The sequence below is a fragment of the Papilio xuthus genome, unplaced genomic scaffold, assembly GCF_000836235.2.
Source record: "Papilio xuthus unplaced genomic scaffold, Pxut_1.1 DF825017.1, whole genome shotgun sequence".
Classification (NCBI taxonomy): domain Eukaryota; kingdom Metazoa; phylum Arthropoda; class Insecta; order Lepidoptera; family Papilionidae; genus Papilio; species Papilio xuthus.
In genome coordinates, this window is record NW_013533632.1 from 1,223,343 (window position 1) to 1,241,686 (window position 18,344).

At 34.5% G+C, this 18,344-nt stretch overlaps 1 protein-coding gene across 1 annotated transcript; it reads left to right on the forward strand.

The window, feature by feature from the left end:
• Positions 1-1,026: 1,026 nt before the first annotated feature.
• ltl (leucine-rich repeat-containing larval translucida) lies at positions 1,027-16,726 on the forward strand. The gene is made up of 8 exons (XM_013323850.1): positions 1,027-1,425; positions 12,824-12,992; positions 13,489-13,695; positions 13,968-14,156; positions 14,232-14,462; positions 14,708-14,929; positions 15,069-15,267; positions 15,663-16,726. Exons 1-8 carry the CDS (start codon positions 1,094-1,096, stop codon positions 16,097-16,099), a joined length of 1,986 nt encoding a protein of 661 aa, XP_013179304.1. The 5' UTR covers positions 1,027-1,093; the 3' UTR covers positions 16,100-16,726.
• The last annotated feature ends 1,618 nt before the right edge of the window (positions 16,727-18,344 follow it).

Genomic DNA, 18,344 nt, shown 5'->3' on the forward strand with positions numbered 1-18,344 from the left:
AGTAATGGTGTAGGACTTCCTATCGAAGTCAATGGTGAATAAAGCTGCTGGTACAGATAGGGAATCGAACCTGTATATGTACATTACAAGTACAAAGTTGAGCCACCGACGTATTTATAAAATTAAAGTATTAATAGCAAAAACTACTGAATGATGTTTATTGTAAGACAATATTGTCCAAAAATATTATCAGGCGCCTTGACAATCTTTGATTTGCGCAATCCGAAATTTTTTTTTAAATAAACTTAGAAATTTTCAATAGAATAAATAAGTTATTAGTTATAGTTTTTAGTCTAATTAACATTATATAACTTAAATTAATCAAAGTGAATAACGATAGTTTTTGTTTTTTGTTCAATGATGTATTAATGTCATTTTAAAACACTAGATGGCGCTATTAAGATCTTATTGGAATTTGATCGAACTTATCAACGTTTCGATAGCTCCTATTCACACTTAAGTATTTTAGTTCAGGCAGTTGCCGCCAGATGTCGCATATTAAACTTTTTTTGATAAGAATCGAGACGCCGACAAAGGTAAGTATTTAACTAACTTCGTGCTTATCACAAATTATTTTTATTAGGTACAAAATTTCGAAAAAGTCCAAATATTGCATTTCGTACATTTTTATGGGAAAATTATTAATAATTCTATTCTATTACTAAATGCGATTCTTCGATTCGGCACAAGACATTCAAGTCCGTGCGTACGGGTATAGGTGCGGATAAACCGTATGGGTGCGTATGCGCATACGGCGTCTATTATTCGAATCGAATACATAATATTAATAGCGAGAGGTACCTTTTAGAAATTGCAAAGTGTGAAAGAGAGACAGTGGTAAATCTGAAGTGAGAGTGAGACGTGAATGAAGGTTGGCAGTGATGGCAAGAGGTGCGAATGTTATCAGAGTGGAGAGCGTAGACCAGGAGTCGGGAGCGGGCCTGGGGAGTGGTGGTAGTGGTTGGTCGGGGGGTGGGTCCGGAGGGCGCGCGGCCGGTGCAGAGTATAGTCGGCGGTCGTATCGGACTATCGGTACATTAGTGTTTGCCGCTGGAGTCGGCAGTCGCGCGTGCAAACTCGGCCGGCACGCACGATGCTCGCGCACCCGCACGCGCTAGCCGCCGCGCTCCTCTGCGTCCTCGCCGGTCAGATCGGCGCCGGCGCCAGCCTGCATTGCGCCATGCGCCGCGAGATCTCGCCCTGCACCTGCCGCCGAGAAGACAGCGGCACCGGTGCCGTCGTCGTCGTTTGTCAGCGCATCGCCACCTACCAGGACATCGCCCGCGCCCTTGCCAACAAGTTCAGCCCTGAGACCAAGATCGGCCTCGACATCTCCTACTCCCAGCTGCCCGACTTCGAGCAGCACAGCTTCCGAGAGCTCGGCCTTTCCATCACCAGGCTCAAACTTAACTTCGATAATTTGAGGCAAGTTCTAAAACTTATGCCAATATTTTGCTAATGATATTAGTATGACACTGACGTAGATACCTATCCTTTGCAGAAGAACGTTTATACTAGAGTCCATTGGTAAGACAAACACAAGACATTAATCTCGCTATCACTTACCGACTTTGCTCCTAAAAAACAAATATTAAAATCCACGTTGGGGTGAAATCACAATCACCGACCAGTAAATTTCCTTTCAGAATGACTTTATTATTGAAACAGTATTTGCTTATCAGCTTCGCAATTATGAGTTTTAACGTCGACGCAAACACGAGGGTAACGGACACGATGCTATCATAAGATTTCGAGATAAATATGTTCTTCTTTGCAATTTTGATGATGACATTCGTGAACTGACAACGGAATTGGCAGCTATTTTGCTAAGAAATTACTGATATGTTTGTTAATATCTACAACATCAATTACAGATATCAATTTTTCATCTCCAATAAAGGGCAAATTAACCATTTTTGGTGGACTACCAATTATTAATTTAGTATAATTATGAGTCATATTAAACACTGTAATATGCGATCGTAGGTACACGTTTTGGTTAGATGTCTACATATATTGTTATTCTCTCATTATCAAGGGTCAAAGTCGCAGCGAAGGCGAGATTTTCAATCTGACAAATATTCAAACATATTGGTATCATCACGAAATTGTACATAAATTCCTTTAATATTAAATAATATTAATACAAGGTAAATGTTATCCACTTATATACATACATGTGTATATATACATACATATATATAGGGATAACACCATTGAGTGACGATATTTTGCAGGGTTATCTAAGGTCACCTCTAAAGCAATGAAATTGAATGATATCTTAGTCTGTCGATTCACTTTATTTACCCATTAATGCACTAACAAATTATAATAAATGCGACTTGTTTGCCGTAATTAGCGATATAATGATCATAGAATGTCAAACAACATATATAAATAGATGATCATTTCTACAAAACAAAAAGGTAACCATTTCCCCGATTACATTTTGTTTTACAATAAAAATTAAACAATTTTTACATTAACATAATGTTAGTTTTTTTCATATTATAAATATGAATGCATAAATGCAACGTATTTCCACAAAATGAATGAGGATAAAATTTGACTAAAGATATTCTGGAATAACTAATAACCAGTATATATATGTTCCTGCTAATATTGCAAATGCGAATGTTTCGATGTATGGATGGATATTTGTCAAAAGGTATTTTCATTTATAGTGGTAAATGATAGAAGCTTTTTAAAAATACTCTTTTTGTAACACGCAAAAGTAAAATCAGAATACTAAGATTATTTGTACTAAAATATTATATTGCCAATTTAAACAGATATATAATTCACGAGTCTCTTTCCAATTAAATAAACGATAAGGGTAACAGAAAAACATTTACTGACCCTTTGACTATAGAGAAACGGACTAGGCTAATAATTGGCGTTGTATTGAGGTAAAGTACACAATTCTAACTCAATTTTTATACACACCAAACGAATTCACAAGCAACTTTAGAAATTATTATTCGTTTTATTACAATAAGGAGAATGTGCGCTTGTCAAGTCCTATCTTTTAAAAGTCAAAGTACTAACGAAACAAACAAGAATATACACAGACATAATACTTCTATAGTAACCGAAGTGATGTTATGATAAAGTTAAAGAGATGATGGAATAAACAAGAAAGCAATAACAATTAATTTGGATATATCTTTGTTTTTAATTTCATCCAGATTACGTGGTAACATTCATCCAAACTTTGGCATTTATAATATTACTAAGATAAGAAAAGAGCATCGGCGGTCCAGGGGTTATAAGTACTTGACTTGTAATTTTCAAATTCTGAGTTCGAATCTCCTCATGTACAAATGTGTTTTTCAATTTACATAAGTACGTTGAACCGATGTTCTTAGGTTCGACGTTCGGTGAAGGAAAACATCGTGATTGGACGTATCTGCAAAGAAATTCAAAGATATGTGTAAAGTCAACCAACCTACAATGGGCTACCTTGGTTGTTAATGGCGTAGTCACTGACTTAGGGTAGGCTCCGTGCCCCTCAGTGGGAATGTATAGCTGATTATAAAGATAAGAAAGAAGAAATATTAACAATTAGATAGGTGTATGTTATTTAGCAACATCTATCTAAGAATGTAAACGTCTTCACCTTCATTCGTGACATTGTTCTGTGAATTTGTTGCATTTGAGTAAATATTTTTCAGTCGATTGGCGAGTGCAAGTCATTAAACCACAACTTTATAACAAACAAATCACCAATTATAGAAATTTCTTTTATCACTGTCTGAGAAAAAATATAAAATGTTTACAACGTATACCTTCGTTCAATATCTCCTATATGAACCAATGTTTGTTTATCCACATTGGATACCTAAACCAAAGATAACTTTATACATTGTACGTGTCTTTACCTCAATGGTCTAAGGAGAAACTAAGGATAAATGTGTTCCTTCGATAAAAATCTAAAATATTTTTTTGGTTTTTTTATTAAACTTCAACATTTTTACCTTTTAGTTTTTTTTTGCTTTTAATTACACTTCAACATTTAAGAGTTTATTTTTATATAACGCAAATAAGGTTAGGATTTGGTTTTTATATTAAATAAACCTTTGATTATACTTTACCAAATAATAAGGAAACTTTGTTATTATTCAAAGATATATTTGAAGGTTTCTTGTCTTATAGTAACTTAATCCTCTGGTGCCGCGAACCGAAGAGGATCTTGCCTTCCGAAACAAGAGATCACCACCTCGCTAATTCTGCGCCATCTCTTGCCATTCGTCTAATTGGAGACATTGTAGGTTCAGTTCCACGGAGTCTTTCCAGCGGTGTCTGGGCTTTTTTAAACGGCCTTTTTATAGGCTTTAGTGCCTTTTAGGTTATTTTTTCTTTATGCGGTAACTTAACCTTCTAGATGTGTTATTAGTCGCAATAAAATTTGATTAGAAATTTAGTGTAATAAAATATAATAATTTATTGAAATACATGCGATTTTTTTTTGAGTTAGCTCGGAAAGATGGAGCTGTGTATTTAATATAAACAAAAATTCGATGCGAAGCTTTTTCCGCAAAGAAAATCTTTGGTAAGCGAGACGGTCAAAGACGATCTTGTTGAGTCGAACGATCCGTAATTGTCGTACTGACATGGGCCAAAGGGTAATTAAATTAAAAAACGAGTCCAATTAAACGAAGAGCGCTCGCCTGACCGAACGTGATTGTTCGCTCGTCTTACGTTACGCCGGGATATTTGCAAAAAATGACTACTTTAAGTTTGGACTGCCGCGATCCTTGTATTTAAACAATTTGGTATCCCTTTCCTTGTCTTTGACAAAAATGGAGACTACAATATTTTTAAATACAAGAATCATGGTAGTTGACATCTTCTTAAAACAATTTTCTCGTTGCTCTACAGTCCGAGATTTTTGCATATGGAATTTGTTAGAGATATTTCTGTGTTTATTTAACTTAAATAATTTTGAGCTTTCTATGTATTTATAATTCTGTGGACGCTATAGTATGTACCCTTAAATTAAAAGGATATGTTTTACCGTTTTAAATTTTTGCTGGTACTTGAGCTTTGACATTATTTTCAAGTTGTTTTTTTTATTTAAAGTTACAATACAATTGTCGGGTTCAGCTAATAACGACATATACATAAAAGTCTTACATAAATTACATAAATATTGATTTTTAATAAAACTTTTGACTTTACTCTGATATTCTATGGACTTTTTTCCCGACTGATGAGAAGTCGTATTTAAATTCCTTTGTGCAGTGTCATTCGAGTTGTTTTCTTCCCAAGAGTGTTTTATGCAGCACTAGCTGCCGCACGCGACTCCGACCGCGCGTAATAAAAAAAAACAAAACAGTAGCTTGTGTATTCTTCCAGACTATGTTCTACATGTGTGCCAAATTTAATTTCATTCAGCTGTTAAGCTGTTCCGGAGTTACCTTCAAACAAACATCCATCCATCCATTTCCACATTCGCATTTATAATATTAGTATGGTTACATCTGAACAAAACAAGTACAGTAGACGTGGGAAATAAAATTCTCAAAAAGTAAATAAGAACTTCATTGAATCTCACCTTCTTTAACTTTTTTATTGCTCATATACTTTGTTACTATTTCGAGGAAATTCTAAAATAACAAATTGTTATAAAAAATGTGGCATTTGACTTTAGTTGTAAAAAAATATTTGTATCAAAGATGCATTAAACAGATGTTGCCAGTCTCCTTCAATTTATAAACATTAAATTACACGATGTGTCAGTGAGGCGCTTTTTTTATAGCTACCACATGTTTCATTCGTTACTTGCCAAATCCTGCTAAACGACAAATAACTTTGACGTCTTTGTATTATTTAATTACTAACTGTCGCCCGCGACTCCGTCCGCACAGAATTAAAAAAAACTTAATAAGTAGCCTGTGTGCTCTTCAAGACTATGTTCTACATGAATGCCAAATTTCAGCGGGATCCGTTCAGCCGTTCTGGACATACCTTCAAACAAACGTCCATCCATCCATACATGCATCTATCTAAACATTCGCATTTATAATATTAGTAAGATAAGTAAGATTGTTTTTATTTAATTATCCTAAGGATATTTAAAAAGTATTTAATAAAATATTAATGTTTAATATCAATAAAAAAAAACAAAAAAATAATTAAGAAATCGAACTGGCCACTTATCTGCAAACTGCATCAACAATTATCTAAATATAAAGAAACATCATAGTCTTATTTTTAATAGAAAAACTGTCGCGTCGTTGACCTTCCATTCCTTACAATCAGTACGTAATTTAAATAAATTTATGTTACATATAACACTTACATAATTATGGCAGACGAGTCGTCAGTTTAATGTAAATTGCGATATCCACTTAGTAATGACGCATCAAGTATAATAACCCATTTATTACCTTTCTTATTTATCACATTCAGTAAATACACAATGATACAAACAACACGGGAATTTGCTGTACAATCTAATAATTAATAAAATCGAACTGTCTGTATGTAATATTGAAAAAAATATATATATCGCGAATTATGATGCATTTGAGTTGCCACTAACGAAAATCCAATTTTAAAAATGTTTGTCTCTTCACAATGTCTGTGCATAATCTTTTAAATAGCTAGACTAGGCTAGATTTTGATAGGACTTTTAGTGGTAGAAATCTTGATGTACATTTTTTTCCAAGTGGACTAAGTCCTTCGTGACCGCTAGTTTAAGGATTACAAAAGTTCATTGTTTTTTTGGTATATTAATTATTTTCTCAAGAATTTTTATGTTATTAGTTACCTCTATGCACTATTTGCGTCCATTTTGTCTGTATGTACGTATATTTATTCATAAAAAGTAACATGTTCAAGATTTTGCACTACTTATATAAAGTAAATAAATAGAAAAATACAATTACTATTATATCAAACTGATATATAAACATGGCTAAACACTCACGTATATACGTCAGGTGGCGGCACCGACTAGTTTCGAGCCCATCGGGGGCCCTTCATCAGGATGAGTGGCACTGGTATTATTTCGCGGACGCGGCCCGTCGCTAACTGATGGGCTCGAAACTAGTCGGTGCCGCCACCGGACGTATATACGTGAGTGTTTAGCCGTGTTTATATATCAGTTTAGTATAATGTCTCACGAAAGTTTGAATAATTTAATACTATTATATCGATCAGTAATTATATTTATTGGCACATAGTGACATCTCACTCATACTCTTTGTAGAAAAAGAGATACCAATATGTTTTGATGCCGATTCAATAGAATTTTAGCGCAAAAGAATACCCCAAAGTAAGGTGTCAATAGAATAAAAAATATTATGGTTTTTTTCATAAAATTGGGTCAAACGTAATTCATATAGTTCATCTGATGTTAAGTAATTTAACCTTGATTATGAATCAAAGCTATGACAAATGCACTTGCTATGAGAGCTAAGGTAGGTAGATCTTTGCCAATAATTAGATCTGATTTTGTCAATCACCGTGCGAAAATTGTCTCACAATCGAGTAGGTCTGTACGTTTCTATTCTCATTTTTATTATCATTATTATATGCAGTTAAAAAAATAAAATCTGTTCAACTATTCTCTATCTACTTAAATAAAAAATACTTCATGTGTGTTCCCTAACCGCTCCTTAACTACAAGACAGATTTTAATAAAACTTTGTTGATTTGTTCAGAGGACATCAGACAAGGTTTTTGTCCAAGAAAAATTTAAAAATTTTTTTTTCAATGAAAATTTTACCCTAGAATTTGACCGTAATGACACTTTTATTTTTATGTACATATTCTTGACTCCGTTTTGTCAAAGAGAATGTAAGGGAGGACAATATATAGCAAAACAAAATCACGCCAGTGAAGATTCGCCGTTACGAGGTGTAATGCATACCGGGTTCCTTTATTATTTAAGTAAATAAAACACATATCAGCTAAAAATGGGGTAATAGACTGGATTTACCACAATTATGATTGTCCGCAGGTCGGCACTCCTTTAAAGCTACTTTTTATTTGGTCGCTTAACCCGGATGGAAACAGGACACAGCTAGAAAGATGATAACACTGACCTTATCAAATAAATTCAACAGAACATACGAGTAATTAAACAAGACAAATCTAATATTTATTATATTGGCGTACATACAAGTTTAATCTGGGTTTATATTAAGTTGATAGTAAACTATTGTTTTTTTATATATTTGTGTATTTAATTATATTAGGCACGCGTGATTAGTGATAGTAAGTTACTGTAACTGACCACGGACACGTCACATTGTTCCCTAACTCAACAAATGAGCATTAATAAATTCAAATGTAAATACCCATCAGAAGAAAAAATAGTTATCTAGTTTTTCATTTCTAAAAGCTGTCACTCATCTCGCGGCCAGTCTTAATGCGATCCGTTCAATCACCAGTGAAAAATGTGCATAAAAAGTTCGCGTTGCGATTCCACTGCGTTTAGTCTCCGTTACTATAAGTGTGTTACAACTAACTGTTTAAATATAATAAAAGTTATGACAATAGTCATTAATACAAACGTCATATTAATAGAGTTCTTTTGTACGACTTTATGACATCGTATTCTGTAAATCGCCTTATATATGAAGGGCCTTACAAACGCTTGCGGCTCGCACCGTGTGTACGAGGCCTAATATTGATTAGGTTAGGACTCATAGCCATTAGAATAGACCTTGGTCCTGTAATGCAATTATCAGCGTTATGATCACGACCTAGTTGGTGGCATCAACCTGGAGTTGGCGTACATTAGCTCTTATTGCCATGATTCTATCACAGCTGAAGATAACGCATTGTAGTAACTTCAATACAATGTTACGTGACAGTGACATCGTGAACTTAGAGATGGATTAATAATAAAGTTTAGTCATAGAAATATACTATTAATATAACTTATGCTAAAATTATATTATAAAGTTTGTCGTGTAAAACTTTTAATTAACAAAAATTAAATTTCTTAATTAAACTTTTGAGCAAAAACAAAACCATTTATCAGTTTGTTATACATCGAGGTAGAAGATAGATATCAAAAGAAATTACACTATCTTTTATTTCGTCCCTTTTCTGTTTATTTACGATAGAAACGCACGCAAATATAAACGTTGCATGATGAGTAGCGGTTTCCCACCTTCTATCATAAAAAATGACAAGAAAGTATCAATTATTCGCCCAGTATAATATTGGCCATCAATTTATAATAACTAATGTACAGTCCGATTATTTTATGAAGTTCACAATAAGTCGATGGTGTTATCATCTTTAGAGACAAACATCACAAGTCTACCCACAGACAACAAAGTTAACGACGTGACAAATGGGTCGACGATCTAGAACTGAAGGTCAAGGTTGCGGGGAGTTATATATTATTTGTTTGTTCAGATAAAAGCAACAAAGGCATCGGTATAAATTTAGGACACCTTGTAGAAAAAAATAAAAAAAACATTCATGGGTGGCAACCCAAAGAGTAACCTTCTTCCTAACTTATTGTACGAGAAAAGATGGATGGACGGTAGGTATGAACGTAATCCAGCCAAACCATCCCTGTACTATTTTTTAATTTCTTTACATTCACCTGAATAATTTGACAGAATGGTACGTGTAAATAACTCGAGTGTGGTAGAGGTAAAAGTCAAGTATGTTATAAGTCTCTTACCAATTGTTTTTTTTTATTCTGTCGGGTGCACGACAGACGATAATGTTATAGTCGTATAAAGCAATAATTGCACGAATGAACATGCATCGAATGCCTTATGATGCATGAGTGTTGAGTTTAGTAAACACTAAGGCGGGTCAACGTTCCGAGGTTATCGTAGCTGGGGCGGCGCCAAACAGTCGCCTACGGTAGCTTGCATCTCGCGAATCTCACAAAACACGCCATCACTACGTTTGAACCTTAAGCCCTACGGTTGTCAACAACAAGTCACGTTATTCTAGAGAGGTAGACAGAGACTACGGCGTTAATGGCGCAAGTATGACAAACTCTCTCGTCTCTTCTCTACGCATATGCACTTTAGTTGCCGGAGTTCTTCTGATATCCCACTAAGCAAAGCTTCAAACATCCATTAGGATTAACAAAGTTCGCTTGAAATTCATGAAAATACAAGCGTCTATGTTGGGAACATCACTTTCCTAGTACTACACTTTGTTAATGCAAACTAATATATTTTTATTAGTAGCTTCTAGATTTAAATTAAAATTTTCTATAGATATTAAATATTATAACCGTAGAAAGCTTGAAAGAAGTATGCTAATGGATATTATCTCACAGAAACACACAAATGATCAGTCAAGGAATTTAGTTTGGCATCAAGCTAAGAGTGAATATCGTACAACTTCTCGTCATGTTCTTTATTTACTTAGCCGGATAGTATATACATTTGTACCATCACGATTTAGGTATTTTTTAAAACCGATAAGCTTCCTATGCGGGAATACTCCATATGTCTTATTACGAACATCTGTCGCAAAATTTATTTTGGGTTTTATTGTTTGTTCAGCTGTTCAGTAGTTCGGTGACAAGAGTATTTGTAAATATCAAAAACAATTTTATCCTTAGGTACATTTAATAACTGTTAATCTCATGAACCTAGGATTTTGTCAACACCATATGCACATGGAGACCCATGGACAACCTGCACTCGTACACAATTTTTAACAAAATCTAACATTATAAATGCGAATGTTTGGATGTATGGATGGACTTGCTGTATGTCGCGACTGTCAAATCTTAATAAGTAGCCTATGTGTTCTTCCAGACTATATTCTACAACCATGCCAAGTTTAAGCGAGATATGCTGAGCCGTTTTGGAGATACCTCCATCCATCCATCCATCTAAACATTCGCATTTATAATATTAATAAAGTTGATGTTTGTTATAAGGTATTTTCAGGCCGGCTTCATGAATCAGGCTGAAATTTGGCATACATGTAAAACATAGTCTGGATGACACATGCGTTATTAATAAAGATTTTTTTAATTCCACGCCGACGAGTCGCGGGAAAAACCTAACAACTAATAAAGTCAAATATCGTAATGTTTGCCATATGGAATCCGGCTCTATTTAATTATGTTTTCAATCGATACGAAATACTTTGCGCAAATATATTAAAAGATGATCTGATTATTACATTATTCCTCGATAATTTAATTCAACATGTGACATCGCTTTCAATGTGAGTCTATACTATCATAATGTGAACAAAACACTCTTAGAAAAGTTATAAATAACATTTCATCCTCTGATGTCACATAATGCATGATAAAAGTTATATTTGTCAGCTTGTTATTGTTTTTTGGCCGCTGTTGATAGGGCGTTGATGCATAACTAAAATAACATTAATTTTACTTAATCTAATGAAAAACATGCAATAAATCTGCTTGGTGACATTTAAATATGAGGTTTTAAATACATTCTCTACATAACTATTTTTATAAACAGTCTACATATGTATTACTAGGTATCGACCGCGACTCTATCGAAATAATAAAAAGAAAACTTAATGAGTAGCCTATGTGTTCTTCCAGACTATATTGTATATATGTGCAAAATTTCATCAAGATCTATTAAGCCGTTCGAGACATACCTTCAAACAAACACCCATCCATCCATCCATACAAAAAATATTAGTAAGATAATGAACAGTGTAGCTAATAATAATTTACAGGAATATATTATTCGTGTCTCTTTAAATCAATAGCAGACAGTGAAAAATAACAGTTTTTTTTAGCTGAATTTTTTTATACAAAAACTTTAGTTCGGCCTTTATATACAGGTTTAAAAAAAATTCTATGTATTTCAGATAAATAGGGTTATTTATCTGAAATACATTTCAAAGCTTCGCGCCGTTTCTTGTTTAGTTACAACTATAAATACATACTAGGTCACTAGGTCGTTGTAAATAAAAGATAACTTTACAAAACATGTTCATTTAATTTAGTACTAGCTGTTGCCCGCGTCTTCGTCTCCTTGCATAGATAAAAAAATAAGTAGCCTATGTGGTTCGTTCAGCCAGGGAAGACTAAGATTTATTTCGCAATTAAAATTGAGCTGTATACCATTGAAATAAGGTTTCATTTTACTTTGCAAACGTAAAAAGACGTAAACAGTAAAATTAAACCTTGTTTCTGAAGCTTAGTAAGTAACCTATGCTCTAGTAGACTATGTTCTACAATTTAGTGGTAAATATCATAGAGATGCGTGTAGCCGTTTTTGAGATAAGTATTAACAAACATCCATCTAAATATTCGCATTTATCATATTAGTGAAATTAAAAATGAATCAAATATTAGACTTATTTGAGACGTAGTTTGAGTTTGTAGTTCATTACGACCACTGTGTCCTAAGTGGACTTAAATGAAGATTCAATCTGTAGCAATGTGCGCATTTGGTTCTAACAGTACTAATTTGCCGAATGAGTAAAAGGTCTAAGGTTACAATTCTTTAGAAAGTCACTTGGAATAAGTCGTAGCATCGGTGTTCGTCGCAAATACGCACCTGAGCGTCAAATACGAATATTTATGATATGCGATTTCGTAACGCCATCGATAAAATTTCACAGCTTGTATGAATTTTGTGTACAAATCTAATACAGATTTGTCGATGACGTTACGAATTTTCTCGCAAATTTTTGGGCTAGGCCCTCTGACAGGACCGAAACGTCATCAAAAGGTCCGGGTTGGATCCCCTTAGAAAAAACATACGTTAACATTTAGGTATTTTATAAATAGCTAACCTTGGCTACAAGAATTCTCATGATCACATAATTTCCATTTATATCTTAGAAGACGTTTATTCATAAATATTATTTTTTTTTATTTCAGCGAACTAAAGGAGAGTGTGTTTGCGAAGCTGGACCTAGTGGATTACTTCAGTTTGGCAGATAATCTACTGACCGAAATGCCGCGACATGTTTTGCGGCATCTTCCACATGTCAAGACTTTCGACCTCTGCAGGAATAAAATCACAAAACTAACCGAAGACGATTTCAAAGTAAGTTTCACCGCCTTTTATTTTTAACTAATTATATTTGTTATTAAGGACCCCACAGAGCATTAAATTCTATGCGTGTCACTGTACTATGTAGGTATATAACTGTCTAGACATTGAAGGTACCGAAGCCTCGATTTTGATCACAGATAATAAAATATTGTACTGTAAGAAAAAGAAAATCAAGACCCTATTGTGTGCACGTTTAAGTAGAACTAATAAGGATTCTCGGCTTTATTAAAAAAGCTATAAAATATAACACACAAAGAAAAACGTGCAAATTAGTCTGCGACTTGTCATTTAAATTTGATGTTATAAAATAATTGGCAATTAACAATAACTCTAAAGGTTACGCATCTGCAGTTCCTATGGTGTTCCAGATGTCCATAGGTGACTCCTTGACCTGACCTTGAGATGACCTCGGTATTCCCGTCGCTCGTTTGCTGCCTTCTCTTATAAAAACAATATTGTTAAAACAGGCTATGTTTCTATATTATAGGATATACAAGAAGTAGAGCATCTTGTTGTAGCTGACAATCAGATCTCGAAGATAGAGAGACATGCGTTGCCCAAGGCGTTGAAACACGTCCACTTGGGTATAAACAAGCTTAGTACATTGAATGGGGCGTTGAGGGAATTGGACGATTTGGAATGGATTTTCATCAACGCAAATAATTTGAAGTCTATTGATAATGAACTACCCGTGGTAAGCAAAAAAACACCTTCAGTTATGTAATTATATTTAACAATTTTGCTTGCAGCATAAGATTTCACAGAGAATGTATTAAGTATAGTTAAGTACAAATTCCAAATGTCTTCACTCTCCCATCTCTTCTGTCTCTATTCCTCTTTTTGTCTAGTAATAGACCTAGTAATTGAGGCCCAAGGAACCTGTCTTGCTCATATTTTCCACAAAAAATAATATTGCTTTCTCTTACCTTTTAATGAGTAGTTAATTAAATATTTTTCAATCTCCAGAAAGCCAAGAAATTGGTATTGATTCACGCGGCACACAACGAGCTTACAACTTTACCGAAGGAAATGAAATTAATGACGTCACTAGAATCTTTATATTTCTACGATAACAACATCAAATCTCTCGACAGCGCATTGCAAAAGGCACGGAGATTAATAAGGATTGGTTTGTCGTTTAATAAAATTGAATTTGTAAGTACGTGCCCATATCCAAAATAAAACGATTCATTTGTCTGGGTAAAAACTGACATTTTATTCCATTTACAGTTAGCAGACGATGAATTTGCCGAAGCGGAGAATTTAGCTGATCTAGACATTGCCTACAATCAACTAAAATCATTAAATGGTTCCTTGCGACATCTGAAGTCTTTACGTTATCTGAATCTCACACATAATCAGTTAACTGATTTCTCTTTGCTTGAAATTAAGGGACTGAAACGACTGTCAGTAATTGATTTATCGCATAATAAAATAAGTCATATTGTTGGAAATATGGACGTAAGTTGAACGATCATCTTACTTCTTACTTTTATTATATTATTAATGCGAATGTTTAGATGGATGGATGGATGTTTGTTTGAAAGTATCTCCAGAACGGCTGAACAGATCTCGATGAATTTTGGCATACATATAGAATGTGTGTGGCAGAATACATAGACTTGTTTTAATTCCACGAGAACGGAGTCGCAATAAATATTTCGCACTTTCGGTGTAAATACTAATGTGTCTTATATGTGTTTCAGAATCTGGTGGATGTTGAAACAATGGTGTTAGAACTACGCCTTGACCACAATCATATTTCAAATCTAGATGGAGCATTAATGGGTGTGCACGGTCTACTGCGACTTAACTTAAGTAATAATCAAATTAACCAGATTTCAGCGGACGATCTACTCGGCTTGGAAGATTTAAAACTCCTAGATGTATCACACAATCAAATAACATCACTTGAAGAAACATCAAAGGTTTGTCTATCTAGGGTTTGGAGTAAATTTAATTGTAGCTTGCGAGCTATTGCGATTTTTTTTATAATAAAATGTTGTGTTACTGAAGCGTAATATTTTTATATAGATAAAATACTGATGTGGTCGTATCTATTTTCAGACGTATTTACCATCATTGGAGGAATTGATAGCACATCACAACAATATAACTGGACTAGAGAAGGATTTCCACGGCCTACCTTCGCTTTGCATAGCCGATTTGTCGTATAATAAAATTCGTTCGATAAACTATGAACTTGTCTCGAAGTCAAGATGTACTATTAACGGTGTACCCAGCGTTCTGAAGATTTATCTTCAAGGTTAGTCTAATCGGTAACAAATGCTCAGCGTTCAAATAAACATATGAATTAAATAATTTTTTCTTTCATATGGAATATTAAAGAAAATAATTTCGTTGCGCAAACTCAATCCAAATACGTGTATTTGTTTCCAGAATTTAATATCATATTAGCCAAGCGAAATACTTGAAATATTAAATGTTTCTTTCGACTGCAAAGCGATTGCTGCTACATTATTTGTATTTTACTCTATTTGTTTCATATTATTTCTTTAATAAGATTGAAAAAATTCTTAGGTTCTACGAAGGTTTTTTGTGTGCTTGTTAAATAAACAAAGTATTTAAATAATAGAAATGTTATTAATATAAAGATAAAATTTGGTATTTTGTAGTAATTGAATGAACACTTGGTTACAGATAACCCAGTAATATGCGATGACCGGTACTACGAGTTGATGACCGTTCTGGAGAGTCTGAACGCTCGCGTCAGTGGCGCCTCGAACTGCGTCACTTCACAGACTGCGGCGCCGATATTGATGAGGGCACTCAACGATATAGTTCCAGAGGCACCCGTCATCCTGGTGACGCGTATGGGCGCCGGCGTCAGAGTTCTGCAAGATAGCAGAGAAAACACGGCGCCACAGCTCGCGTATAGACGCGTCGGTCCACTCATCGGTCAAGTTCTTCCCGAACGCGAGGGAGGATATCCTGTCCTCGTAGAGCCGCCGGTAACTCTGCCGCCTTCCGCCACAGACGTTGTCAAGTGGCCGGATCAAAGTGCTCTGCGGGAAAACCACCCCCACCCTCTGGCAGATCATCTTCGCCTCCGCGATTTGAACGCCTCATCGCACTGAACGTCATATCTCCAAGGCATCAGCGTCCCCACGGTGCCCCGCTACGGAGTGCTTAGGAAATATACTGCCACACCTCAAGCCGGCAGAATGCCATTATCGATCGAATTAAATATTCAACAGTTACCACTCGCGGTGTAAATAAAGTACATAATTATGAATATCGACTCGGGCAAAAATGTATTCATATAAATTTGTTAAAATGCTTTTTTCATATTCGTGTGATTGTATCTTTGAAGTTTCATTAATTTAATTAATAATTTATTACTACTATTTGATTATAAAAATGTGGCTTACTAAACTTTTGTTAAAACAAAATATTTAGCTTAAATATAACTTCGCACTCTTTTCTAACACTTGCTCCAATTAATAAAACTGTACCTAAAATTATTTATGTTACGTTATTTTATCTTAAATATTAGCTGTTAGTTTTATTTATATTGTCCATTAACACAGCCATAGAATGTAAATTTTTATTCTTCCATTGAAAATCTATTTTCACATCTGTCACTAAATATACCACTGCTTCTGTTTTTCTTCCCTTACTACTCTAATTATTCTACCGATTTTAAAAAATGCAAATACAGAATCTTCATTTTTCGTAAATCGGCTGTTTTTTCCTTATTCTTTTATTATTTTAATTAAATATTGTGCAATCAAGTAATTCAATAAATAATACATAATATAAATTATGGTTTCATTCTTTCTCGACCAGTAATTAGTTGCAAAACCATATTACTTTTGTATCTTAAATTTAATAAGGTTAATATTTTTCAATCATGCTAATGAATTTTAAAGTTATCAAATGGGCCATTTATACTATTATCTAAAACAACGTGTCAACCAATGTAAAAAAAAAACAGATTGAGGTAGTGCTCATAGTTCAATCGGACTCACTCCCTATATAATACAATATAGTGATCCTAGAAGGGTTCCGTTTTTTCCTTTAATAATAATACAAAAGAAGATAGAAAATTCTCATGCTACCCTACTCACACCATGACACTCTGGAGAAAAACATTAATCGACCACTACACTCACTCTACAAAATCCGTGAAAATATTAAATCAACATATACACGGACATACATGTAATAACATATACTATTACTATTACTCCGCTGCTGCAGCGACCCAGAGTGGGTCTTTGCCGACACAAGAGATCGCCAAAGTCGCGTGTCTTGCGCCTTCTCCTGTCAGACCATTGCTTGTAGGTCCCGCAGATCCAGCTCTACGGCGTCTCGCCAGCGGTATCTGTTCAGGCCGATAATAACATATTCTACAATATATTTGATAGAATGAGATCAAAGACAATTTAACATACACATGTATCAACAATCACACACAAATAAAAATATAATTTCTACACACTTAATATTATAAAAAATTCAACTTAAAGTTAGAGCACAATGCTCATAGAACTAATTATCGAATCTAAAATTACTAGAATGTAAGTTATCTCCCAAAAATTACCTTAAATTAATTACCTTAAAAAATATTCTCAGTGGCGTGTACAAGATGAAGTGAGAGAAATCACTCTACTATACAGCTTGCGATCGTTCTTCGTATCAAATAAAAACGTCTGTCCGTGACTATTAAGGAATATTTTTTTTAATATCAGACACAAACTTTAAATTAACCTAACAAGGTTTCACTCGAAAATTCTAGGAATTCGATTCTCATCCCTAACAAGGAGTTCGAACCAACTCTAGGGGCGACTAACCCTTAGTCTACCATTCTGGGTCTGCGCGGGTTTCAATTGCTCCGCAGATTATGCTGGTGACAACGATATTTTCCTTCTCCTTCAACGTAGGATAAATGTACATAATATGAGGTTCCAAAAAACACATTGGTTCATGGTAGGAATCGAACCCGCACCTGTAATTTACGCTCCGGTATGGTATTTAACAAGTGCCACCGACGCCCTAGAATTGTGTCAACCATTGAATAGAGTTCTGTTTATTACTTAACTCACTTAACATGAATTTACAAAAGGTTTATAAATAATAAAATTATTAATCATGAAAAAATACGATGATTAATTAATGAGAATTGAAATAAATGCAAGAATGCAGAATCATGTTGAACTTGCCCAGGGCTGGTTTTAGCATTTCCGGCGCCCTGGGCTAGATTTTAACAGATCCTCTTTTTCTTTGGTATCAGAGAAAATCTTCCAAAGACCTTAGGTAGGTGCCATAGTCGGATATAAATGGGTGCCTGAGGCGCCCACAAATGCCCGGGGCCCTGGG